The 27222-nt window shown below is 43.0% G+C and overlaps 1 protein-coding gene across 1 annotated transcript; it reads left to right on the top strand.

Annotated features, from left to right (window-relative positions):
* The first annotated feature begins 231 nt into the window (after window positions 1-231).
* LOC118390384 (ribosomal protein S6 kinase alpha-4-like) lies at window positions 232-27222 on the top strand. The gene is given in 19 exon segments (XM_035780875.2): window positions 232-1289; window positions 2366-2437; window positions 3442-3509; window positions 3626-3776; window positions 3926-4041; window positions 4208-4315; window positions 4453-4533; window positions 4680-4783; window positions 13763-13913; window positions 14028-14189; window positions 14270-14395; window positions 15655-15788; window positions 16073-16166; window positions 16440-16610; window positions 16933-17124; window positions 17217-17385; window positions 18874-19037; window positions 25135-25183; window positions 25186-27222. Coding segments are annotated over 19 exon segments (2397 nt in total). The 5' UTR covers window positions 232-1177; the 3' UTR covers window positions 25359-27222.

The raw sequence follows: 27222 nt of genomic DNA on the forward strand, positions 1-27222 counted from the left end.
CCGTCATCGTAAATAAGAATTTGATCTTAACTGACTTGCCTAGTTAAATAAAGGTTAAATAAAAATGATAGCCGATAATTAATCAATAGAAACATAATAATAAGCATCATCCTTGTCATAACTTAGTTTGCTATCCTCATTCATATCAGAAAAAATGTCACCTGCTGCAGAAACCAACTTCAGAGGTCTAACAGGCCTCTCCAAAAGTTCTGAAAGCTGTAACATTGCGGCTTCCGTACTACGGAATCCCAGCCATAACATCAACTAGCTAGATAGCTAACCTACCGGTAGCTAGTTTTTCAGTCATCGTTGTCAAATGAATTTGACACATAAGGTGCATATCTTAAGCGCGAGTCACATCCTATCCGGACGAAACCGGATAAAAAAACTATTCGCGACATGCTATCAACAGTAAGCTTTCTATGAAATTAAAATTAACCGATTGTCAGCAGGCTAGCTATCTCTGACAAGATAGCTAGGTTGTGAAGTTAGCGAGCTTTCACATAGCGTTAGCGTTGTGGTATTACTGAAGTTAGCTAGTTGTAATTGTTTCTTGCGGCTTTGCTACAAATGACTAGCTAGTTTCAGTTTGTCCAAATATATTGTTGCGAAAGGTAGCTAGCAAGCAAGACATGGGCTACTATGTAGCCAGTTTAACGCTGTCTGGTCAGATCGGCGCTACATTGTAACCAGATCAGTGCTAGAGAGAGATCAGTAGCAGTTTGTCTGTCGTAATAGGAAACAACATCCTCATTATGGGCACAGTTAGATAGCTAGCTACAGATTGACGATAACTGGTTTATTTTTTACAGTGATAGTTAGATTTGTTAGATGGTGCTAGTATTTGCCCTTCAGTACAAGTAAAGCCGTGCTTTGTGATTTCTGACTCAGACGATCATCATTGTCGTGTCGTGGAAATCATTGTGCGCCTGAAGATTAGGCGGAACAGCAGGATGTCTAGGGGATTTAGTGCAGCAATGATATTGTTTAGAAAACACAACAACACAACCATGATCACAAGGCATACAAAAGCCCCCAAATGAAATCGTATAAGGCTCAACTTTTCCTTTTCTCTGACTATACATCACATCTGGTGCGTCTTGGATTATAGAACACACATACGAATATAGCCAAATCGGTTTATTTCATTTGAAGAGTAGCCAAATAAATATTTGATATGTCTGGGGACGGCTCGGATAGTAGTAGTAGTAGTAGTAGTAGTAGTAGCGATGACTCCGATACAGGGATCCGGAGAAAAGCCTGCACTGTCAAACATGAGATTACCAATGGTAAGTAACCATCAACGTAACTAGCGCTTTGCCTGATTAATCAGACTGTGCTACACAATGGAATTGGTATACAGTCTGAAACATAGGAGTACAAAATAGTGTTAATGTCCCTTACAAGCCAGAATGTTTAGTGCAATTAACTTACTCTACCGCTTGTCTGTAAGGTTGGTCCTTCAGCTGATCTACATTTTAGACAAAGTATTCACAGGAAAGTATTGTTTATACAACTTTTTAGACTAGAGCACCAGTACGTACTGTAGTTTACATTTCTATCACCTGGCACGTGCACAAAACCACATAAACACCCGTGAGACTTTTGGTTCGTATGCAGGCACTTCTGTCTTGTGCACGTGCCTGGTCATAAGCGAACACGTCTTGATCACCACACAGACCTGGGTTGCGAAGCCGGTTTAATAATACTTCCCTGGGGATATTTTGTCCTACATTTCGAGCAGTTGATAGCCCAACCGTAGAGTAAGTTCAAACGTCATTGTATTAAACATTCTAGCTTTGTATGGAACATGTCCACGATTTTGCGCACCTGTTTTGACTGTATACCAATTCAATTGTGTAGCACAGTCTGATTAATCAGGCAATCTAGCTCTGCACTGTTTCATAATTGATTATTTGAATCTGCCAAAATTGATTTCAAGATGTGGTACACTTTGGGTAAATATTGCCTTCTGTAATTTAGCTATTGGGCTCGGGCTCTATGTAAGCTTAAAAGTGATTGTTTGGAGTTTCTGTAATTCTGTGTGGATCAATATCTGTTTCCTGACACAATTGCATCCTGACCTTGACTGACACAGTAATAGCAGAAGTAGTAGTGTATGTTCAAGCTGTGTTCAGTTGTCTTCAGGTGCAGATTGATGTGCTATATTTTGGTGAGTGGTGATATCTCAGGGAACCATGACACCTGGGAACACAGCCATGGATGAATGCCAGCAGACCGTGTGGTGTCACAAAATATTCAGTTTACTGTGCTCTGCTATGTTTTCTGTGTGTGCCTGCCTGCCTGCGTGAGCGTGTGTTGTGTGCATGCAAACACTGATACTGTACTCTCCCCCCCCCGCCAGCGAACCTCACAGGCCATTCTGAGAGAGTGGGCATGGAGAACTTTGAGCTTCTCAAAGTCTTGGGCACAGGAGGTGAGGCTCACTGCGCCGGTCTTGGGTCGATTGCTTATAAACTGACTATATTGCTTATAAACTGACTAAACGCCTTCCTAATATTGAGTTGCATACACCCCCCCCCCCGCCTTCAGAACTGCCTCAGTTCGTCAGGGCATGGACTCCACAAGATGTCAAAATCGTTCCACAAAGATGCTGGCCCATGTTGACTCCAATGCTCCCCACAGTTGTGTCAAGCTGGCTGGATGTCCTTTGGGTGGTGGACCATTCTTGATATACACGGGAAACTGTTGAGTGTGAAAAACCCAGCAGTGTGGCAGTTCTTGCCCAGCAGTTCAGTTCTTGCCTGGCACCTACTACCATTCCCTGTTCAAAGCCACTTCAATCTTTTGTCTTGCCCATTCACCCTCTGAATGGCACACATACACAATCCATGTCTAAAAGAGTAAAAATCCTTCTTTAACCCGTCTCCTCCCCTTCATCTACACTGACTGAAGTGAATTTAACAAGTGACATCAATAAGGGATCATAGCTTTAACCCGGATTCACCTGGTCAGTCTGTCATGGGAAGAGCAGCTCTTCATAATGTTTTTTTTTATACTCAGTGTACATGATTAGAATTTTTAAATTGAACCTTTATTTAATTAGGCAAGTCAGTTAAGATCAAATTCTTATGTACAATGACGGCTTACCCCGGCCAAACCCAGACGACGCTGGGCCAATTGTGCACAGTCCTATGAGACCCCCAGTCACGGCCAGATGTGATTACAGCCTGGATTCGAACCAGGGACTGTAGTGAAGCCTCTTGTACTGAGATGCAGTGCCTTAGACCACTGCACCACTCGGGATAGCGCCATAGTATTATTGGAGACCTGGATAACTTCATTTTACTGTCTATTTTTTTGCGGAACATTTAGAATAAAAGGTTAAGGTTGTAAATGTGGTGGGTGGTAGGATGGGTGGGAGGGGCTCCAATTAAATGTGATAAATGTTTCCAACCTTTCCTCTCTGTCTCTGTCTAGCCTACGGGAAAGTGTTTCTGGTCAGGAAGAACAGTGGTCACGATGAAGGGAAGCTGTATGCCATGAAGGTGAGTCTCTGTGTCGTCTTTGACATTGGTCCAAAGGCAACCCAAAGCGTTGACATTGTCTGATGTGGGGAGAATTCATGGACGGGTTGACCTACCTGTTGATGATAACGTCTCAGGTGCTGAAGAAAGCAGCCATCGTTCAGAAGGCGAAGACAGCGGAGCACACGCGTACAGAGAGACAGGTGCTGGAGCACATCCGCCAGTCCCCGTTCCTGGTCACACTGCACTACGCCTTCCAGACCCAGACCAAGCTCCATCTCATCCTGGGTGAGTGCTTGATGAAACAAACCCATACGTGGAACTCTCTGGCTATGACCTTGGAAGTGCTGAAAGTGTGTCTCTGTGTGTGTATACTGTGTTTCTGCCTGTGTGTGTGTTTTTCTATTCAAGTGTTATCTGTATCTGTCTGTGTATAGACTATGTGAGCGGAGGGGAGATGTTCACACACTTGTACCAGCGGGATCACTTCTCTGAGGAAGAGGTGCGGATCTACATCGGGGAGATTATCCTGGCACTGGAGCACCTCCACAAGGTATGTTATCGAGCCTCTCTGTCCTTTACATAACCTTGCTGATATTCCATTCCTTAATTGTATCTGTGGTCCTATTACATGATACAATTTCGGCTGGATACTTTGCTCTTATCGTTAATGTTATGTTATCCTGTGTACAACTTCTTGCTCGGTATGATGTGTACAGCTCGGCATCGTGTACCGGGACATCAAGTTGGAGAACATCCTATTGGACAGCGAGGGACATTTGGTGCTGACAGATTTTGGGCTCAGCAAAGAGTTCCTTGAGGAGGAGGTACGACAAAAATACCTTTTTCATTGATGCCTCTATTTGTGTGGACGCAATCTGTGCATGTATGCATCCATCCATCCATGCATATATTTTTGTCACTACAGAATGAGACTTGTGTTTTTACCCCCCCCCCACTACAGAAGGAAAGGACGTATTCGTTCTGTGGCACCATAGAGTACATGGCTCCAGAGATCATCAGGGGGAAGTCTGGTCATGGAAAGGTAAGAGTTAACCCATCACTCGGGGCATGGCTATGAGCTACGGCGGTTCATTAGACATCAATTACTGTAGAACACAAATGTATTCTCCTTCTTGTATTTTAATTTTTTCATTCTTCCTTTTGACCCTTTTCTCCTGCCCACCCCAGTCAGTAGATTGGTGGAGTTTGGGTATCCTGATGTTTGAATTGCTGACGGGGGCGTCCCCATTCACACTGGAGGGGGAGAGGAACTCCCAGAGTGAGGTGTCCAAGTGAGTGCTGTGTGTCATCCACCCCTCCTCACACACACACCATGGTTCCATCCAACTCTTTCTTCATTGCCCGTGGCCCTCGGCTACTTATCAAAATAATGACATCTATTGTATCGGTGGCTTCTTTCTCCCTCTCTTTATCTCGCTGTCTGAATACAATAACAAATAAATGAGTTGTGCTGCGTTCTATGTGTAACATAAAGCCTGCAGCCTAATTAGACATTCTGGTAAGCTGCTTCTTTTCAATCATGTTCTTTATGGCCATAATGGTTGTCTTGTAATGAGGGCTGTGCCTTCAGCAAGTATTCTTACCCCTTATTACACATTTTGTTGTGTTATAGCCTGAATTCAAAATGGATTTCTCTCCCATCTACACACACTGCCCCATAATGACCAAGTGAAAACATGTTTAGACATTTTTGCACATTTTATTGAAAATTAAATGGAGAAATCTCATTTACATACAGTACCAGTCAAAAGTTGACACACCTACTCATTGAAGGTTTCTTTTACTGTTCTACATTGTAGAATGATAGTGAAGACATCAAAACTATGAAATAACACATATGGAATCATGTAGTAACCAAATGTATTTTATATTTCAGATTCTTCTAAGTAGCCCCCCTTTGCCTTGATGACAGCTTTGAACACTCTTGGCATTCTCTCAACCAGCTTCATGCGGTAGTCACCTAGAATGCATTTCAATTAACAGTTGTGCCTTGTTAATTTGTGGAATTTCTTTCCTTAATGCGTTTGAGCCAATCAGTTGTTGTGACAAGGTAAGGGTGGTATTCAGAAGATAGCCGTATTTGGTAAAAGACCAAGTTCATATTAAGACAAGAACAGCTCAAATAAGCACAGGGGAACGACAATCCATCATTAATTTGACTAACCATAATGTCTCAATCTGGACAATTTCAAGAACTTTGAAAGTTTCTTCAAGTGCAGTCGCAAAAACCATCAAGCGCTATGATGAAACTGGCTCTCGTGAGGACCGCCACAGGAAAGGGAAACCCAGAGTTACCTCTGCTGCAGAGGATAAGTTCATTAGAGTTACCAGCCTCAGAAATTGCAGCCCAATTAAATGCTTCAGAGTTCAAGTAACAGACACATTTCAACATGAACTGTTCAGAGGAGACTGCATGAATCAGGCCTTCATGGTTGAATTGCTGCAAAGAAACGACTACTAAAGTACACCAATAAGAAGAAGAGACTTGGGCCAAGAAACACGAGCAATGGACATTAGACCGGTGGAAATCTGTCTGTTGAGTCCAAATGAGAGATTTTTAGTTCCAACCGTCGTGTCTTTGTGAGACGCAGAGTAGGTGAACGGATGATCTCTGCAGGTGTGGTTCCCACCGTGAAGCATAAAGGAGGAGGTGTGATGGTGTTGGGGTGCTTTGCTGGTAACACTCTCTGTGATTTTCGAATTCAAGGCACACTTAACCAGCATGACCACCACAGCATTCTTCTGCGATACGCCATCCCATCTGGTTTGTACTTAGTCCCACTATAATTTGTTTTTCAATAGGACAATGACCCAACACACGTCTAGGTTGTGTAAGGGCTATTTGACCAAGAAGGAGAGTGATGGAGTGCTGCTTCAGGTGACCTGGCCGCCACAGTCTCCCGACCACAACCCAATTGAGATGGTTTGTGATGAGTTGGACCGCATAGTGAAGGAAAAGCAGCCAATGAGTGCTCAGCATATGTGGGAACTCCTTCAAGACTGTTGGAAAGCGTTCCAGGTGAAGCTGGTTGAGAGAATGCCAAGAGTGTTCAAAGCTGTCATCAAGACAAAGGGTGGCTACTTTGAATAATCTCAAATATGATTTGATTTTAATATGTTTTTTTTTTTGGTTACTACATGATTCCATATGTGTTCATAGTTTTTGTCTTCACTATTATTCTACAATATAGAACATGGTAAAAAATAAACATCCTTGAGTGAGTAGGTGTGTCTAAACTTTAGACTGGTACTGTAAGTATTCACACCCCTGAGTCAATATTTTGTAGAAGCACCATTTGGCGGAAGCAATTACAGCTTTAAGGACATCCTGGGTTTGTCTGTATCAGCTTTGCACATCTGGATTTGGGGATTTTCTCCCATTCTCTGTTCTTTTGCCCATCTTAATCTTTTGTTTTTATTTTCCAGTCTGAGATATGGCTTTTTCTTTGCAACTCTGCCTAGAAGGCCAGCGTCCAGGAGTCACCTCTTCACTGTTGACGTTGAGACTGGTGTTTTGCGGGTGCAATCTAATGAAGCTGCCAGTTGACCAACCCACTCAAGTGACACACCCCTCCAGTAAGCTCAGCCCCCGTAATAGGGTTTAGAGGCAGAGAATCCCAGTGGATCCCAGTGGATAGAGGGGAACCGGCCAGGCAGAGACAGCAAGGGTGGTTCATCGCTCCAGTGCCTTTCCGTTCACCTTCCAGACTACACTCAATCATAGGACCTACTGAAGAGATGAGTCTTCAATAAAGACTTAAAGGTCGACTGAATCGGCGTCTCTCACATGGTTAGGCAGATCATTCCATAAAAATTTAGCTCCATAGGAGAAAGCCCTGCATCCAGCTGTTTTCTTAGAAATTCTAGGGACAATAAGGAGGCCTGCGTCTTGTGACCATAGCGTACGTGTAGGTATGTACGGCAGGACCAAATTGGGAAGATAGATATGAACAAGCCCATGTAAGTTAGCAGTAAAATCTTGACATCAGCCCTAGCCTTAACAGGAAGCAAGTGTAGATTGGCTAGCACTGGAGTAATATGATCATTTTGGGGGGTTTTAGTCAAGATTCTAGCAGCCATGTTTAACACTAGCTGAAGTTTATTTAGTGCTTTACCTGGGTAGCTGGAAAATAGAGCATTGCAGTTGTCTAATCTAGAAGTGACAAAAGCATGGATACATTTTTCTGCATCCTTTTTGGACAAAGTTTCAGATTTTTGCAATGTTACGTACAGTTGAAGTCGGAAGTTTACATACACTGAGGTTGGGGTCATTAAAACTTGTTTTTCAACCACTCCACCATTTTCTTGTTAACAAACTATAGTTTTGGCAAGTCGGTTAGGGCATCTACTTTGTGCATGACACAAGTCATTTCCCTAACAATTGTTTACAGACAGATTATTTAACTTATAATTCACTGTATCACAATTCCAGTGGGTCAGAAGTTTACATAGACTAGTTGACTGTGCCTTTAATCAGCTTAGCAAATTCCAGAAAATGATGTCATGGCTTTAGAAGCTTCTGATAGGCTAATTGACATAATTTGAGTCAATTGGAGGTGTACCTGTGGATGTGTTTCAAGGTCTACCTTAACTCAGTGCCTCTTTGCTTGACATCATGGGAAAATTAAAAGAAATCAGCAGAAAGATAATTGTAGACCTCCACAAGTCTGGTTCATCCTTGGGAGCAATTTCCAAATGCCTGAAGGTACCACGTTTATCTGTACAAACAATAGTACGCAAGTATAAACACCATGGTACCATGCAGCCGTCTTACCGATCAGGAAGGAGATGCGTTCTGTCTCCTAGAGATGAATGTGCTTTGGTGCGAAAAGTGCAAATCAATCCCAGAACAACAGCAAAGGACCTTGTGAAGATGCTGGAGAAAACAGGTACAAAAGTATCTATACCCACAGTAAAACAAGTCCTATATCGCCATAACCTGAAAGGTTGCTCAGCAAGGAAGAAGTCACTGCTCCATAACCGCCATAAAAAAGCCAGACTACGGTTTGCAACTGCACATGGGGACAAAGATCGTACTTTTTGGAGAAAGGTCCTCTGGTCTGATGAACCAAAAATAGAACTGTTTGGCCATAATGACAGTCGTTATGTTTGGAGGAAAAGGGGGAACATCCCAACCATGAAGCACGGGGGTGGCAGCATCATGTTGTGGGGGTGCTTTGCTGCAGGAGGGACTGGTGCACTTCACAAAATAGATGGCATCATGAGAAAGGAAAATTATGTAGATATATTGAAGCAACATCTCAAGACATCAGTCAGGAAGTGAAAGCTTGGTCGCAAATCGGTCTTCCAAATGGACAATGACCCCAAGCATACTTCCAAAGTTGTGGCAAAATGGCTTTAAGGACAACAAAGTCAAGATATTGGAATGGCCATCACAAAGCCATGACCTCAATCCAATAGAACATTTGTGGGCAGAACTTGGAAAAAGCGTGTGTGAGCAAGGAGGCCTACAAACCTGACTCCGTTACACCAGCTCTGTCAGGAGGAATGGGACAAAATTCACCCAACTTATTGTGGGAAGCGTGTGGAAGGCTACCCAAAATGTTTGACCCAAGTTAAACAATTTAAAGGCAATGCTACTAAATACTAATTGAGTGTATGTAAACTTCTGACCCACTGGGAATGTGATTAAAGAAATCAAATATGAAATAAATCATTCTCTCTACTATTATTATGACATTTAACATTTTTAAAATAAAGTGGTGATCCTAACTGACCTAAAACAGGGAATTTTTACTAGGATTAAATGTCAGGAATTGTGAAAAACTGAGTTTAATTAAATATATTTGACTAAAGTGTATGTAAACTTCCGACTTCAACTAGATGGAAAAAAGCTGTCCTTGAAGCAGTCTTGATATGTTCGTCAAAAGAGAGTTCAGGGTCCAGAGTAACGCCGAGGTCCTTTACAGTTTTGAGACGACTGTACAACCATCAGGATTAATTGTCAGATCCAACAGAAGATCTTTGTTTCTTGGGACCTAGAACTAGCGCCTTTGTTTTGTCCAAGTTTAAAAGTTAAACATTTGCCGCCATCCACTTCCTTATGTCTGAAACACAGGCTTCCAGGAAGGGTAATTTTGGGGCTTCACCATGTTTCATAGAAATATACAGCTGTGTGTCGTCCGCATAGCAGTGAAAGTTAACATTATGTTTCCAAATTACATCACCAAGAGGTAAAATATATAGTGAAAACAATAGACGTCCTAAAAGGGAACCTTGAGGAACACCGAAATGTACAGTTGATTTGTCAGAGGAGAAACCATCCACAGAGACAATCTGATATCTTTCTGACAGATGAGATCTAAACCAGGACAGAACTTGTCCATGTAGACTAATTTGGGTTTCCAATCTCTCCAAAAGAATGTGGTGATCGATGGTACCGAAATGTACAGTTGATTTGTCAGAGGAGAAACCATCCACAGAGACAAACTGATAACTTTCTGACAGATGAGATCTAAACCAGGACAGAACTTGTCCATGTAGACTAATTTGGGTTTCCAATCTCTCCAAAAGAATGTGGTGATCGATGGTATCAAAACAGCACTAAGGTCTAGGAGCACGAGGACAGATGCAGAGTCTTGGTCTGACGCCATTAAAAGGTAATTTACCACCTTCACGAGTGCAGTCTCAGTGCTATGATGGGTTCTAACACCAGACTGGAGCGTTTCGTATACATTGTTGGTCTTCAGGAAGGCAGTGAGTTGATGCGCAATAGCTTTTAAAACATTTTTTAGAGAGGAATGGGAGGTTTGATATAGGCTGTTTATTTTTTTGGTATTTAAATATTTTCTGGGTCAAGGTTTGGCTTATTCAAGAGAGGCTTTATTACTGCCACTTTTAGTGAGTTTGGTACACATCTGGTGGATAGGGAGCCGTTTTATTATCTCCAACATGAGAGGGCCAAGCACAGGAAGCAGCTCTTTCAGTAGTTTAGTTGGAATATGGTCCAGTATGCAGCTTGAAGGTTTAGAGGCCATGACTATTTTCATGAACGTGTCAAGAGATATAGTACTAAAACACTTGAGTGTCTCCCTTGATCCTAGGTCCTGGCAGTGTTGTGCAGACTCAGAACAACTGAGCTTTGGAGAAATACCCAGATTTAAAGAGGAGTCTGTAATTTGCTTTCTAATGGTCATGATCTTTTCATCAAAGAAGTTCATGAATTTATCACTGCTGAAGTGAAAGCCATTCTCTCCTGGGGAATGCTGCTTTTTATTTAGCTTTGCGAAAGTATCAAAAATACAGTTAGGATTGTTCTTATTCTCCTCAATTAAGTTGGAAAAATAGGATGATGGAGCAGCAGTGAGGGCTCTTTGATACGCATTGGTACTGTCTTTCCAAGCTAATCGGAAGACTTCCAGTTTGGTGTGGCGCCACTTCCGTTCCAATTTTCTGGAAGCTTGCTTCAGAGCTCGGGTATTTTCTGTATACCAGGGAGCTAGTTTCTCATGACAAATGTTTTTTTGTTTTTAGGGCTGCGACTGCATCTAGGGTATTACGCAAGGTTAAAATAAGTTCCTCAGGTGGTTAACTAATTTGTTGTACTCTGACATCCTTGGGTAGGTGGAGGGAGTCTGGAAGGGCATCTAGGAATCTTTGGGTTGTCCAAGAATTTATAGCCACGGCTTTTGATGATCCTTGGTTGGGGTCTGAACAGATGATTTGTTGCGATTGCAAACGTAATAAAATGGTGGTCCTATTTAGTCCAGGATTATGAGGACAAACATTAAGATCCACAACATTTATTCCACGGGACAAAACTAGGTCCAGAGTATGACTGTGGCATCGAGTCGGACCAGAGACATGTTGGACAAAACCCACTGAGTCGATGATGGCTCCGAAAGCTTTTTGGAGTGGGTCTGTGGACTTTTCCATGTGAATATTATCTGCAATGACTACAAGGTCCGATATGAGTTCGGGGAACTCAGTGAGGAACGCTGTATACGGCCCAGGACCCTGTAAACAGTAGCTATAAAAGGTGATTGAGTAGGCTGCATAGATTTCATGACTAGAAGCTCAAAAGATGAAAACGCAGTGTTTTTAAAACATTTAAAATAAAAAGACATTTGGTTTCTTAAATGTTATTAACACCTTAGCCTTTGCGGGATGTGTGGAGGATATGGTCACTAGTGGAACCAGGAGGAGAGGCCTCATTTAACACAGTAAATTCATCAGGCTTAAGCCATGTTTCAGTCAGGCCAATCACATCAAGATTATGATCAGTGATTAGTTAATTGACTATGACTGCCTTGGAAGTGAGGGATCTAACATTAAGTAGCCCTATTTTGAGATGTGAGATATCACAATCTCTTTCAATAGTGACCGGAATGGAGGAGGTCTTTATTCCAGTGAGATTGTTAAGGCGAACACCGCCATGTTTAGTTTTGCCTAACCTAGATCGAGGCACAGACACGGTCTCAATGTGGATAGCTGAGCTGACTACACTGACTGTGCTAGTGGCAGACTCCACTAAGCTGGCAGGCTGGCTAACAGCCTGCTGTCTGGCCTGCACCCGATCTCATTGTGGAGCTAGAGGAGTTAGAGCCCTGTCTATGTTCATAGATAAGATGAGAGCACCCCTCCAGATAGGACAGAGTCCGTCACTCTTCAGCAGGCCAGGCTTGGTCCTGTTTGTGGGTGAGTCCCAGAAAGAGGGCCAATTATCTACAAATTCTATCTTTTGGGAGGGGTATAAAACAGTTTTCAACCAGTGATTGAGTTGTGAGACTCTGCTGTGGAGCTCATCACTCCCCCTAACTGGGAGGGGGCCAGAGACAATTACTCAATGCCGACACATCTTTCTAGCTGATTTACACGCTGAGGCTGTTGCGCTTGGTGACCTCTGACTGTTTCATCCTAACATTGTTTGTCCCGACGTGGATAACAATATCCCTATACTCTCTACACTCGCCAGTTTTAGCCTTAGCCAGCACCATCTTCAGATTAGCCTTAACGTCGGTAGCCCTGCCCCCTGGTAAACAGTGTATAATCGCTGGATGATTCTTTTTAAGTCTAATACTGCTGGTAATGGAGTCGCATAGGACTAGGGTTTTCAATTTGTCAGAGCTAATGGTGGGAGGCTTTGATGTCTCAGACCCTGTAACGGGCAGAGGAGAGACCAGAGGAGGCTCGGCCTCTGACTCCGACTCGTTTCTTAATGGGGAGACCCGATTGAAAGTTTATTTTGGCTGAATGAGCGACACTGGCTGAGCATTCCTACAGGTCATTTGCACTTTGAAGCAGGCTCTCATCAAGGACTTGCCTGTATTTGGCTTCATTCATTGTTCCTTCTCTCCTTACCAGTCTTGCTTCACGGTAGGGATGGTGTTAGACGGGTGATGAGCTGTGCCTAGTTTTCTCCAGACATGGCGCTTTGCATTCTGTCTAAAGAGTAACATTTTTGTCTCGTTAGACTGCAGAATCTTATGCCTTATGATCCGTCTTACACTTGCCTTTTTGCAATCTCCAGGCATGCCGTCATTCTTTTTTCTCAGGAGTGGCTTCCGTCTGGCAACTCCCTTAACGCCCAGTTTTGTGAAGTGCTGTGGAAACTGGTGTCCTTCTGGTAGGTTCTCCAATCTCAACCAAGGAACTCTGTAGTTCTGTCAGAATTGTCATTGGGTTCTTGGTCACCTCCCTGACCGACGTCCTTCTTGCCCTGATGCTCAGTTTGTTCGGACGGTCAGCTCTAGGCAGAGTCTGGGTAGTTCCATATGTTTTCCAAGGAGATCACTGTGCTCTTGGAAATGTTCAACGCTCTAGAAATGTTTTTTAACCTTTCCCCAGATATGCCTCATCACAATTCTGATTGTTCCTTGGAGTTCATGATATAGTTTCTGCTCTGATGCACTGTCAACTGTGGGACCTTTATATAGGCAGGTGTGTTTCTTTCTAAATCCTCTCCAAACAGTTGACTCCAATCATGTTGTAGTGACATCTTAAAGATGATAAAAGGAAATGAGATGTACCTGAGATCAATTTGGAGTACCATGGCAAAGGGATTAAAATGAGATAATTCTGCATTTCATTTTGACTTTGTCATTGTGGGGTATTGTGTGTAGATGGGTGAGATACATTTATTTTATATTGAATCCATTTTGAATCAGGCTGTAGCAACAAAATGTGGAGTAAGTCAAGGTATATGAGTACTTTCTGAAGGCACTGAAGGCAAAGTGATTGCTCTTCCCTCTTTCTCTTCTTCGGCCCGCCCCCTCCTGCCCTCCTCTCAGGCGTATCTTGCGCTGCGAACCGCCGTTCCCCTCTATGATCGGAGTCGTGGCTCAGGACCTGCTGAGGAAGCTGTTGGTTAAAGACCCCCACAAGAGACTAGGCTCTGGACCACGAGGGGCCGAGGACATCAAAAGTCATGCCTTCTTCAAGGTTCTCCTCTTCTCTCCTGCCACTCTCTGTCTCTAGGCCCATCTCCTCTCTCTCCCAACGTGCTCACACACACACTCTGCTCACCATTCTCCTCCCATTGCTCTATATTCATAGGGTCTCAGTTGGTCAGACCTTGCTGAGAAGAAGGTAGTCAGCCCATTCAAACCAGAGATCAGGAGTGAGCTGGATACAGGGAACTTTGCTGAGGAGTTCACTGGCATGAATCCTGTCTATTCTCCAGCCAGCACCCCACCAAGCACTGACCGCCTGTTCCAGGTTCGTTAAATACACATTGTGTGCTTCCACCGTTACAGAAAGACACCCTACATACACAAGACTCTTGTCTTCCATTTCAGGGCTACTCCTTCGTTGCTCCCTCCATTCTGTTCAACAAGAACGTGGTGATGGGTGACTTCATGGAGGGCCAGATGGGAGCAGACCGGCCGGGCTCAGCCACTGTCCGTCGCAGTGCTATGTTAGCGGTATGGAACTAATCCTCTCATGGCCGCAGGATAGACGAGGTTCGGTGAAATGTATCGGTGTTAATGTTGGCACTTTCTTTCATTTTTTTTTATTTAGTCTTAGTCATTTTGTATAAAATATCATTGTCTTAGTCACATTTTTGTCATTTGAATAATTATTTAGTCTCGTTATTGTCAAAATGATAAACAGTGGGCCATTTTAGTCAACTAAATCCTTTAAATTTAGTCACTTCATTTGTATTTTTTTTTGTGCCTCATTACCCTATAGTAAACACAAATCACTGACTTCCATGTGCACAAACATACATAGCCTGGTCCTACCAACATATTTTTCTGCATAACATCCTACTGCATGATTCTTTACCCAACAGCCAAGTTAGCAGAAGAACACATTACTCTGCAGCAGATACAAATCTCACCCCTTGACATACTGTAGCTGTATTGTAATTGAAGTACTGTCATCAGTAGTGGTCTTCTAGGTTGCAGCAAACTATCTAGCTAGGATTATCAATCTGTTGTTATCTGAGTTATCAGATGTGCCTTGAGGTTGGTAGTATTTTATTCCCTGTCAACTTGTGGGTGCAAACACTGTGGAAACGTTGCAAACACTGTGGAAACGTTGCATTCGGTCTTGTTTGAATTGACAAGATGGCTCCAAACATCGCCCCTTTTTCTACCGGGAGCTTGTACCACCGGTAGAGTAGCCATGGCGTGGGCCTTATTTGCAGCAATGATTTGTTGTTGCCAGATTGGATAACGGTTGCCGGGCAGAGAGGTGAATCATGAATGACCTGAGCATGGTATTTATTTCCCACCAATAACAGAATTGCAACATTGCGTTGAGAAAGCCTTACAAAAAAAGCTCTCAAGCTCTGTAAAAATGTTTGTCCAGTTCACTTACTAATCATATTTTAGTCACAGAGATAATTTCACCTAGTTTTCATCAACCGAAATGGAAAAAAAAAAATCTGTTTTCCTCTGGGTCTATTAAGTCAGTGATTTGTCAAACGCCTATTTTCCAGTGGCAATTGACGACACAATAACTATCACCGGAATGTATCCAGAGAGGGTCTTATGTACAACACTGTTTGACATGAGTTCAACCTGTGCTTCATTAGTATATAAAAAATCTATGTGCAACATTTTCACATTTAGCAAGGGTAGGATTTGGACATTTCCTGCAGTGGAGCACATTTTGACACATTCCACAGTTTCCGGTGTAGTTTGTACTTGACTTCCCTCTCTCTTGTCCTCTGCAGGACTCTACGTTCTTCCAGCTGTATGAGCTGTGCCTGCAGGGGGCGCCCCTGGGCGAGGGTAGCTTCTCTGTGTGCAGGAAGTGTCGACACCACCAGAGCGGCCATGAGTACGCCGTCAAGATCATCAGCCGCAGGTGAGCCGGGCGTGGCGCTGGCTGAGAGACCGTCACGCACTAATGCAATGTGTCATTGTTATACCAGCGTGATGAATGACACACTTCACGCTGCTGTGTTTTAATATATTCTATTCCAATGATTTACCATACCTGTTTGGTGCACTGAGGTGGTTTGTGTTGTTGACCTTTGGTGCATGAATGCCTTTGAACTCTGTCTCTCTGTCTGTCTCTCTGTCTCTCTGTCCGTCTGTCCGTCTGTCTCTGTCTCTGTCTCTGTCTCCTGTGTGACTCTGTCTCGTTAGAATGGAAGTAAACACTCAGAGGGAGATTGCTGCCCTCAGGCAGTGTGAGGCTCACCCCAACATCGTCAAACTGCATGAGGTCTACACTGATCAGGTACACAATGATGGTAGAAATGCCATCAGCAGACACACATTCAAGCACTGACAAAACTGTCAGGTGTTCTTTCTCTTCTCATTGGTTGTGTTTACTTATAAGGTGGCAGGACTCGAATCACAATAATGTTTGACATTTGGGGAATATATTGGGAAACTTAAGCAATCATGCAGCAATAAACAATTTTCTCATCACAGACACAACCTTAATCTTCTCTCTCTCTCTTCTCCCATCTCCCTCTCAATCACCCCTATCTCTTCCTCCCTCTCTCAGTTCCATACATACCTGGTGATGGAGCTGCTGCGTGGGGGGGAGCTGCTGGAGAGGATCAAGAGGAAGAAATTGTTTGGGGAGGCAGAGGCCAGTCAGCTTCTCAGGAGCCTGGTGTCAGCAGTCGGCTTCATGCACGAGGCTGGAGTGGTGCACAGAGACCTCAAACCAGAGGTGGGCCAACAGACTGACTCACAGAGAGGGAGTTTGAATATATTCTAGAATCTATAGAAATATATGGCCAGGAAGAAGTTACACATTGAAATGGCTGCAGTATTACACCGACCAAATTTTGCAGGCAGTGAGTGTAATGACATCAAGGTGTTTAGCAATGCTGTAAAAACCACTAAGCATGGCCTATTGTATTTTGTTGGTTCAGGGTGAAATAAATTGACATTTGTTGCTCCATTACATCAGCCAATGAATGTAACCTTCTGTTGACGGAGTCATTCCTGCACTGCCCACTCACTGCTCTCGCTCTCTCTCCGCCTGGCAGAATGTGCTGTTTGCAGACGAGGGGGAGGACTCGGTGCTCAAGGTGATAGATTTTGGTTTTGCCCGACTGTGCCCTGCAGGCAGCGCCCCCCTGCAGACTCCCTGCTTTACACTGCAGTACGCTGCTCCTGAGCTCTTCCACAGCACCGGTTACGACCAGGCCTGCGACCTCTGGAGCCTTGGGGTCATCCTGGTACTTACACTACTGACTGACTCTGTAATGTGTCATTAGTAAAAACTAATTATGGTTATGTTATTGATGATGTTTGTGTTTTTCTCTGGCAGTACACCATGCTGTCAGGACAGGTGCCCTTTCAGAGTGAGCAGCAGCAGCGGGCGGGGATGACCTCATCTTATGCTGCCGACATCATGCATAAGATTAAAGAGGGTGACTTCTCTTTGGCTGGAGAGGCTTGGAAGGGTGTGTCAGACGAGGCTAAAGAGCTTGTGAAAGGTGTGTTGTGCATCCCTCCTAATTCACTCATTGACATTGATGCAATTCATCATTTTTTCCCCATCTGTTCACTACATACAGTGCCTTCGGAAAGTGTTCAGACCCCTTGACGTTTTCCTCATTTTGTTACGTTACAGCATTTTAAAAAAATGAAATCCTCAGCAATCTACACACAATGACAAAAGCAGAATTAGGTTTTCAGACATTTTTGCAAAAGTATTCAGACCCTCTGCTATGCGACTCAAAATTGAGCTCAGGTGCATCCTGTTTCCATAGATCATCTTTGAGATGTTTCTACAACTTGATTGGAGTCCACATGTGGTAAATTCAATTGATTGGACATGATTTGCAAAGGCACACACCTGTCTATATAAGGTCCCAAAGTTGACAGTACATGTCAGAGCAAAAATGAGGAGTCGTCCGTAGCGCTCTTAGACAGAATTGTGTCGAACCATCTCCGCAGCACTCCATCAATCAGACCTTCATGGTAGAGTTGCCAGACGGAAGAGACTCAGATCATGAGAAACAAGATTCTCTTGTCTGATGAAACCAAGATTGAAATATTTGGCCTGAATGCCAAGCGTCACATCTGGAGGAAACCTGGCACCATCCCTACGGTGAAGCATGGTGTTGGCAGCATCATGCTCTGGGGGTGTTTTCAGCGGCAGGGACTGGGAGACTAGTCAGGATCAAGGCAAAGATGAACGGAGCAAAGTACAGAGAGATCCTTGATGAAAACCTGCTGCAGAGTGCTCAGGACCTGACTGGGGTGAACGTTCACCTTCCAACAGGACAACAACACTAAGCACAAAGCCAAGACAATGCAGGAGTGGCTTCGGGACACGTCTCTGAATGTCCTTGAGTGACCCAGCCAGAGCCCGGGACTTGAACCCGATCGAACATGTCTGGAGAGACCTGAAAATAGCTGTGCAGCGACGCTCCCCATTCAACCTGACAGAGCTTGAGAGGATCTGCAGAGAAGAATGGGAGAAACTCTCCAAATACAGGTGTGCCAAGCTTGTAGCGTCATACCCAAGAAGACTCGAGGCTGTAATTGCTGCCAAAGGTGCTTCAACAAAGTACTGAGTAAGGGTCTGAATACTAATGTAAATGTGATATTTCTGTTTTCAATTTTGAATAAATTAGAAAAAAATATACATACCTGTTTTTGCTTTGTCATTAGGGTGTATTGTGTGTAGATTGATGAGGGAAAAAATCTATTTAATCAATTTTAGAATAAGGTTGTAACCTAAAAATGTGGAAAAAGTCAAGGAGTCTAAATACTTTCTGAAGGCACTATATATATATATATATATATATATATATATATATATATTTAAAAAATAATGGAACCCCTTTATCTGTCACTCCCTTATCATTTTGCTTTCTCTGCTCCTCCCTAACCTTCCTTACTCCTCTCTGCCCCACCTCTCATTTTATTTTTGCTCTCCTTCCCTCACTCTTCTAACCCCCCCCGTTTGTGTTCAGGGCTGCTGACGGTGGATCCAGAGAGGCGTCTCAAGCTGTCTGCTCTGAGAGAGAACAGCTGGCTGCAGGGCGGGGCCATCTTATCCTCCACCCCCCTCTGCACCCCAGATGTGCTCGAGTCCAGTGGCCCCATCGTCCGCTCCTATGTCAACGCCACCTACAAGGTAATGGGACTCTTAATCTTTTGTTACATGTTTTTACTCAAATCCATTGAGGGAAAAGTAGTTTGTTCCTTTTAACTTTTTGATTTTATTTTTCCTACTCTCCCAACCAAATCAAAGTCAATTTGGCATTTGCAGAGTACTGCGTATTGTACAATGAAGTGTTTACTTGCAAGCTCTTCTATCAAAAAGTGTAACATTTTATAAAAAAGTATTCAATAAAAATATCAAGTCAAAAAAATATAGTATATGAGTATTTATACAATGGGTGGGTCTAATCCTGGATGCTGATTGGTTAAAACCGTGTCCCAGCTGTTCCACAAGTTACCACCCGGCTAAGGCTATGATGTTGAAATGCCTATTTACTGTTCCATCTCCCTGTGCAATCAATCCACTGTCTCATCAGCCCAGCCAGGCTATTTATCAACTAGATCTCCACTGTAAAAAATCATCTAGACATTATCTTCCATTTCTTTTAGACTAGCAATTGATTTTCAACAGCAGAGGTGTGTATAAACCTTGCCATCTGTCTCTGACTTTTGCAGCAATGTTTCAATATTGAAATTCGATCTCTAGCTGTCCCACACAGTAATGAATGTGTAGGGGCCAGACAGACATACGGGCAGCTTTTCTCAGCCAGTCGAAATCATGAATTGGTATATTGTTTTTATAGATACAGTACCAGTCAAAAGTTTGGACACACCTACTCACTCAAGGGTTTTTCTTTATTTTTCACTATTTTCTTCATTGCAGAATAATAGTAAAGACATTAAAACTATGAAATAACACATGGTATCATGTAGTAACCAAAAAAGTGTAAAACAAATCAAAATATATTTTATATTTGCGATTCTTTAAAGTGGCCACCCTTTGCCTTGATGACAGTGGTAGCCATGCTAGTTAAGTGTGCCTTGAATCCTAAATAAATCACAGACAGTGTCACCAGAAAAGCACCATAACACCTCCTTCTCCATGCTTCACGGTGGGAACTACACATGCAGAGATCATCCACTCACCTACTCTGTGTCTCACAAAGACATGGAGGTTGGAACCAAAAATCTCAAATTTGGACTCAGACCAAAGGACAGATTTCCACTGTATAATTTATTTTATTTTATCTTTATTTAACCAGGTAGGCAAGTTGAGAACAAGTTCTCATTTACAATTGCGACCTAGCCAAGATAAAGCAAAGCAGTTCGACGCATACAGTGGGGCAAAAAACGTATTTAGTCAGCCACCAATTGTGCAAGTTCTCCCACTTAAAAAGATGAGGCCTGTAGTTATCATAGGTACACTTCAACTATGACAGACAAAATGAGAAAAAAAAATCCAGAAAATCACATTGTAGGATTTTTTATGAATTTATTTGCAAATGGTGGAAAACAAGTATTTGGTCACCTACAAACAAGCAGGATTTCTGGCTCTCACAGACCTGTAACTTCTTCTTTAAGAGGCTCCTCTGTCCTCCACTTGTTACCTGTATTAATGGCACCCGTTTTAATTTGTTATCAGTATAAAAGACACCTGTCCACAACCTCAAACAGTCACACTCCAAACTCCACTATGGCCAAGACCAAAGAGCTGTCAAAGGACACCAGAAACAAAATTGTAGACCTGCACCAGGCTGGGAAGACTGAATCTGCAGTAGGTAAGCAGCTTGGTTTGAAGAAATCAACTGTGGGAGCAATTATTAGGAAATGGAAGACATACAAGACCACTGATAATCTCCCTCGATCTGGGGCTCCACGCAAGATCTCACCCAGTGGGGTCAACATTATCACAAGAACGGTGAGCAAAAATCCCAGAACCACACGGAGGGACCTAGTGAATGACCTGCAGAGAGCTGGGACCAAAGTAACAAAGCCTACCATCAGTAAAACACTACGCCAACAGGGACTCAAATCCTGCAGTGCCAGACGTGTCCCCCTGCTTAAGCCCAGTACATGTCCAGGCCCGTCTGAAGTTTGCTAGAGAGCATTTGGATGATCCAGAAGAAGATTGGGAGAATGTCATATGGTCAGATGAAACCAAAATATAACTTTTTGGTTAAAAAAAACGAAACTCGTCGTGTTTAGAAGACAAAGAATACTGAGTTGCATCCAAAGAACACCATACCTACTGTGAAGCATGGGGGTGGAATCATCATGCTTTGGGGCTGTTTTTCTGCAAAGGGACCAGGACAGCTGATCCGTGTAAAGGAAAGAATGAATGGGGCCATGTATCGTGAGATTTTGAGTGAAAACCTCCTTCCATCAGCAAGGGAAGATGAAACGTGGCTGGGTCTTTCAGCATGACAATGATCCCAAACACACCGCCCGGGCAACGGAGTGGCTCCGTAAGAAGCATTTCTAGGTCCTGGAGTGGCCTAGCCAGTCTCCAGATCAACCCCATAGAACATTTTTGGAGGGAGTTGAAAGTCTGTGTTGCCCAGCAACAGCCCCAAAACATCACTGCTCTAGAGGAGATCTGCATGGAGGAATGGGCCAAAATACCAGCAACAGTGTGTGAAAACCTTGTGAAGACTTACAGAAAACATTTGACCTCTGTCATTGCCAACAAAGGGTATATAACAAAGTATTGAGAAACTTTTGTTAATGACCAAATACTTATTTTCCACCATAATTAGCAAATTAATTCATTTCAAATCCTACAATGTGATTTTCTGGATTTCTTTTCTCATTTTGTCTGTCATAATTGAAGTGTACCTATGATGAAAATTACAGGCCTCTCTCGTCTTTTTAAGTGGGAGAACTTGCACAATTGGTGGCTGACTAAATACTTTTTTGCCCCACTGTACAACGACACAGATGGAGTAAAGCAAACAGTCAATACAAGTCTATATACGATACGGCAAAAAAAGGCCATGGTGGCGAAGTAAATACAATATAGCAAGTAAAACACTGGAATGGTAGAGTTGCAGTGGAAGAATGTGCAAAGTAGAAATAAAAATATTGGGGTGCAAAGGAGCAAAATAAATAAATACAGTAGGGAAAGACGTAGTTGTTTGGGTTAAATTACAGATGGGCTATGTACAGGTGCAGTAATCTGTGAGCTGCTCTGACAGCTGGTGCTTAAAGCTAGTGAGGGACATAAGTGTTTCCAGTTTCAGAGATTTTTGTAGTTCGTTCCAGTCATTGGCAGCAGAGAACTGGAAGGCGAGGCGGCAAAAATAAATAATTGGTTTTGGGGGTGACCAGAGACATACACCTGCTGGAGCGCGTGCTACGGGTGGGTTATGCTATGGTGACTAGTGAGCTGAGATAAGGGGGGACTTTACCTAGCAGGGTCTTGTAGATGACATGGAGCCAGTGGGTTTGGTGACGAATATGAAGCGAGGGCCAGCCAACGAGAGCGTACAGGTCGCAATGGTGGGTAGTATATGGTGCTTTGGTGACAAAACGGATGGCACTGTGATAGACTGCATCCAATTTGTTGAGTGGGGTATTGGAGGCTATTTTGTAAATTACATCGTCAAGGATTTTATTTAGTTTTACTTGTATTTAAGAGCAATTGGAGGCCACGGAAGGAGAGTTGTGTGGCATTGAAGCTTGCCTGGAGGGTTGTTAACACAGTGTCCAAAGAAGGGCCGGAAGTATACAGAATGGTGTCGTCTGCGTAGAGGTGGATCAGAGACTCGCCAGCAGCAAGAGCGACATCATTGATGTATGCAGAGAAGAGAGTCGGTCCAAGAATTGAACCCTGTGGCACCCCATAGAGACTGCCAGAGGTCCGGACAACAGACCCTCCGATTTGACACACTGAACTCTATTTGAGAAGTAGTTGTTGAACCAGGAGAGGCAATCATTTGAGAAACCAAGGCTGTCGAGTCTGCCGATGAGGATGTCGTGATTAACAGAGTCGAAATCCTTGGCCAGATCAATGAATACGGCTGCACAGTAATGTTTCTTATCGATGGCGGTTAAGATATCGTTTAGGACCTTGAGCGTGGCTGAGGTGCACCCATGACCAGCTCTGAAACCAGATTGCATAGCAGAGAGGGTATGGTGAGAGTCTAATGTCCATTGCTCATGTTTCTTGGCCCAAGCCTCTTCTTCTTATTGGTGTACTTTAGTAGTGGTTTCATTGCAACATGAAGGCCTGATTCACACAGTCTCCTCTGAACAGTTGATGTTGAGATGTGTCTGTTACTTGACCTCTGAGAAGCATTTATTTGGGCTGCAATTTCTGAGGCTGTTAGCTCTAATGAGTGTATCCTCTGCAGCAGAGGTAACTCTGGGTTTTCCTTTCTTGTGGCGGTCCTCATGAGAGCCAGTTTCATCATAGCGCTTGATAGTTTTTGCGATTGCACTTTAAGAAACGTTCAAAGTTCTTGAAATTGTCCAGATTGACTGACCTTCATGTCTTAAAGTAATGATGGACTGTTGTTTTTCTTTGCCCATTTGAGCTGTTCTTGCCATAATATGGACTTGGTCTTTTACCAAATAGGGCTATCTTCCGTATACCACCCCTACCTTGTCACACCTCATCTGATTGGCTCAAACACATTAAGAAGGAAATAAATTTCACAAATGTACTTTTAACAAGGTACACCTGTTAATTTAAATGCATTCCAGGTGACTACCTCATGAAGCTGGTTGAGAGAATGCCAAGAGTGCGCAAAGCTGTCATCAAGGCGAAGGGTGGCTACTTTGAAGAATCTGAAATATGAACTAGATTTGTTTAACACTTTTTTTTGGTTACTCCATGATTCCAAAAGTGTTATTTCATAGATTTGATGTCTTATCTATTATTCTACAATGTAGAAAATAGTACAAATTAAGATATACCCTTTAAATGAGTAGGTGTCCAAACTTCTGACTGGTGCTGTATATACAAAGAAATGTCAATAGAAAAACAGGTCAAATGAAATGCAGTCTGCTGTCTTTCCAACTTTCCGTTTGAATCATTGTGTTAGCTGTGTAGTTGGCTAGCTCCACTAAACTGTGTCCTTGCAAAAGAGCCAATTTTTTTAATGCCAGGCAAAATCGTGCATCATTAGCTCATTGGTATTTAATGACATGTTTGTCAATCATTATTTGAATTTGTTGGTAGCCCATGTAAAAAGCTGTTTTTTTTTATATTGACTTAGTCTCAAGCCTAACAACACAATATGACTATAAAAAACACTATAATATATTAATATAATAAATGGTATGTGCAATGTAACGACAGTAGAGAAATACACTTAGTGGACAGTTTTAGGTACAACCATCTATTACTGGGTCGGAGCCCCCTTTGCCTCCAGAACATTCAGAATTCTTCGGGGAATTGAAACATTGCTCAATTGATATCAAGGGACCAAACATTCCCTACACCGTTACACCACCGCCACCAGCCTATACTGTTGACACTAGGCAGGATGGAGTCATGGACTCATGCTGCTTGCGTCAAAATCCTGACTCTGCCATCAGCATGACGCAACAGGAACCCGGATTCGTCAGACCAGGCAATGTGTTTTTTCACTCAATTGTAAAGTTTGTGATTGCGTGCCCACTGGAGATGCTTCTTTTTTTTTTTCTCGTCAACTGCAATAACCCATCCATGACAAGGACTGCCGAGTTGTGCGGTCTAAGACGCCGTTTGGCACACCACTGTTGTACACCACTGTTGTACCACTGTTGTACTGGGCTGTTATTTGCCTGTTTGTGGCCCAGCTGTTAGCTTCTTGCCATTCTCTTTTCACCTCTCATCAACGAGCTGTTTTCGCCCACAGAACCGCCGCGGACTCGATGTTTTTTGTTTGTCGCCCAATTAACCCTAGACACTGTCGTGCGTGAAAATCCCAGGTGGCTGGCCGTTTCTGATATACTAGAACTGGCGCACATGGCATCGATGATCATACCACGCTCAAAGTTGCTTAGGTCAGTCTTTTTGCCCATTCCAACGTTCAATCGATCAGTAACTGAATGCCTTGATTCCTGTCTGCCTGATTTTTATATAGCAAGCCACGGCCACGCGACTCGCTGTCTGTAGGAGCGAAGCATTTTCGTGAACAGTGTGGTGTACCTAATAGACTGTCCACTGAGTATATACTGGAGGTGTATGTGCAATGTAATAGAATAAGTAGGCTATATTATTGTATGTACATCCTCTCCATTAGGCATTCAACAAGGGGAAGAGGGAGGGCTTCTTTCTGAAGAGTGTCGACAACGCCCCCTTGCAAAGCGACGCAAGCTCAAGATGACAAGTACAGGTGTGGAGACTCGACGGAGCTCCTCTTCCTCCTCCTCGTCATCATCTTCCTCAGCTGCCTCTGCCGCTACAACAAACCTAAAAACACAGCCACCACACCAAACTCTACCCCCGAAGCTAGAAAAGAGCTAGCAGCCGAGGAGGGGGACGAGTAGGAGGAAAGGAGTTAGGAGAATAAAGCACATTAATTCAGCTATGACAGATTGGAATACTGGCTCTGAAAGACCAGAGATGATTTGTTATATCCCCTCTAAGTCCAAAGTCATATAGAATCTCCAAATTCTAAGATCTTATTTATGAACAAACTAAGAGACTAGTCCAATACTTAAGATGAAACAAAAGGGTTCATTCACGTCCCTTTTTCCTTTGAAAGAATATGCCGAATGGTATTTTGCATTATCGTAATGATGCAAGGACTTTATATGTATTTATACCAGTAGCTTGTCCCATCTCATGCATTTTCTCAAGAAATAAACTAACGTGTCATTTCTTGAATGGAACAAAGCTTTAGACTATTGTTTTCTAAATTTCGGTCAGAGGCTTTACATCAGTATGGTAAGTTACGGAAGACATTTTCGTCGGCTTTCAGATCACACTTGTGAAGTTTTCAGTCACTTTTTAGCAGGGTGACGATGAGCACGCAGTTGGACATGATGCTGACGCTTTGCATGTTGTCAGCACCTGAGGTAAGGAGCGCTGTCGTAGAACGAGTCAGAGAGTCCTAAAGGGGAAATGCAAAAGCCATGAATGAGCACAAGCCATACAAACACAGAGAGGCCATGGTCTCTACAACAGAGCACTTATGGATAGATGCACAGTGCTCATCACATGGCAAAACAGAGAGGCAGTGGTTGGGGGTCTGTTGGAAGTCTCGCTCTGTTTTTAAATGATATGGTTGGGATTAAGAAAGAACGCTGGTACTGCGGACAGCTGTTCAAATGAACTTTGACCTTGAGGGATGATCCCAGTCCATGGGACGCTGTCTTTGTAACCCAATGGTTCTAGTCACATACGGCCAATTTACAAGGACCCTTAGAATCATTTCCTTTTGGCTTGAGATTATCAGCCTTCTATCGACGTCGGTGTCTGTCTGCGTAGTTAACTGGTTCGCTGAAGTTCACCTGAGAATCAAATTAACGGCATCCATTGTTCTGTATGTGTGCTACATTAACAACCATCATGATTCTGACAGGGAATACAGGGAGATGGAACGCTTGGTGATAGACATTCTGATTTGATACCATAGTCCCATACACAGTGCTCCAAGGCCTATGATGTACTTTTCTGAGCAGGGCAACTTTTCATTATATTGCGCAGGGCCAAATGGGAAAAAAATGAATAGTTTTTTACTGTGAGTAAATATTGTCACCCTGGTTTAGAGGTTAGTGTTTCTTGTAGCCGTTTAGGTGTTTTGATCATTGAATGTCAGTTCCACTGATCATTTACTCATCGCTTTTTTTTCTACCGGAATATATTGACTGTTGATTTGATTTGTACCTGGATATCACACAAATGTAGTCCTTTTAATCAGTGATAGTTATTTCAGATTTAAACCGGGCTTATTTTAGTATTTATTACATGTCATGTTTTTATAATGTTGTGGTAATGGTTGTCGTGTGTGTGTGTGTGTGTGTGTGTGCGCGCGGTGTGACTGGTTCTGGGGATTGTATATTATTGCAAGTTACTGTAGTAAATAATTGTTTTGATCACATTTGTATTAGTTACTCCTTTCTAAACATTAGTTTTGTCGGGAACCGTGCTTTTGTCACAATGCTATTGTTTGGCTGTTGATGTTGTGTTGTCTTTTTTTTTACGTTATGAATTTGACTCTTTTTAATGAGCTACTACCCTTTTCCTGTATAGCTGTCCTTTTTTGCCCAACATTTTCAATTATTTCTTCAAAGCATATCCTGACATTGAGATTCCCTATGTCACGATTGCTTGGTTTTGGGTTAAGAACACTTCAGTCTGGAGCAAAATAAATGACTTTTCTCGA

The sequence above is a fragment of the Oncorhynchus keta genome, chromosome 11 (assembly GCF_023373465.1).
Source record: "Oncorhynchus keta strain PuntledgeMale-10-30-2019 chromosome 11, Oket_V2, whole genome shotgun sequence".
Classification (NCBI taxonomy): Eukaryota; Metazoa; Chordata; class Actinopteri; order Salmoniformes; family Salmonidae; genus Oncorhynchus; species Oncorhynchus keta.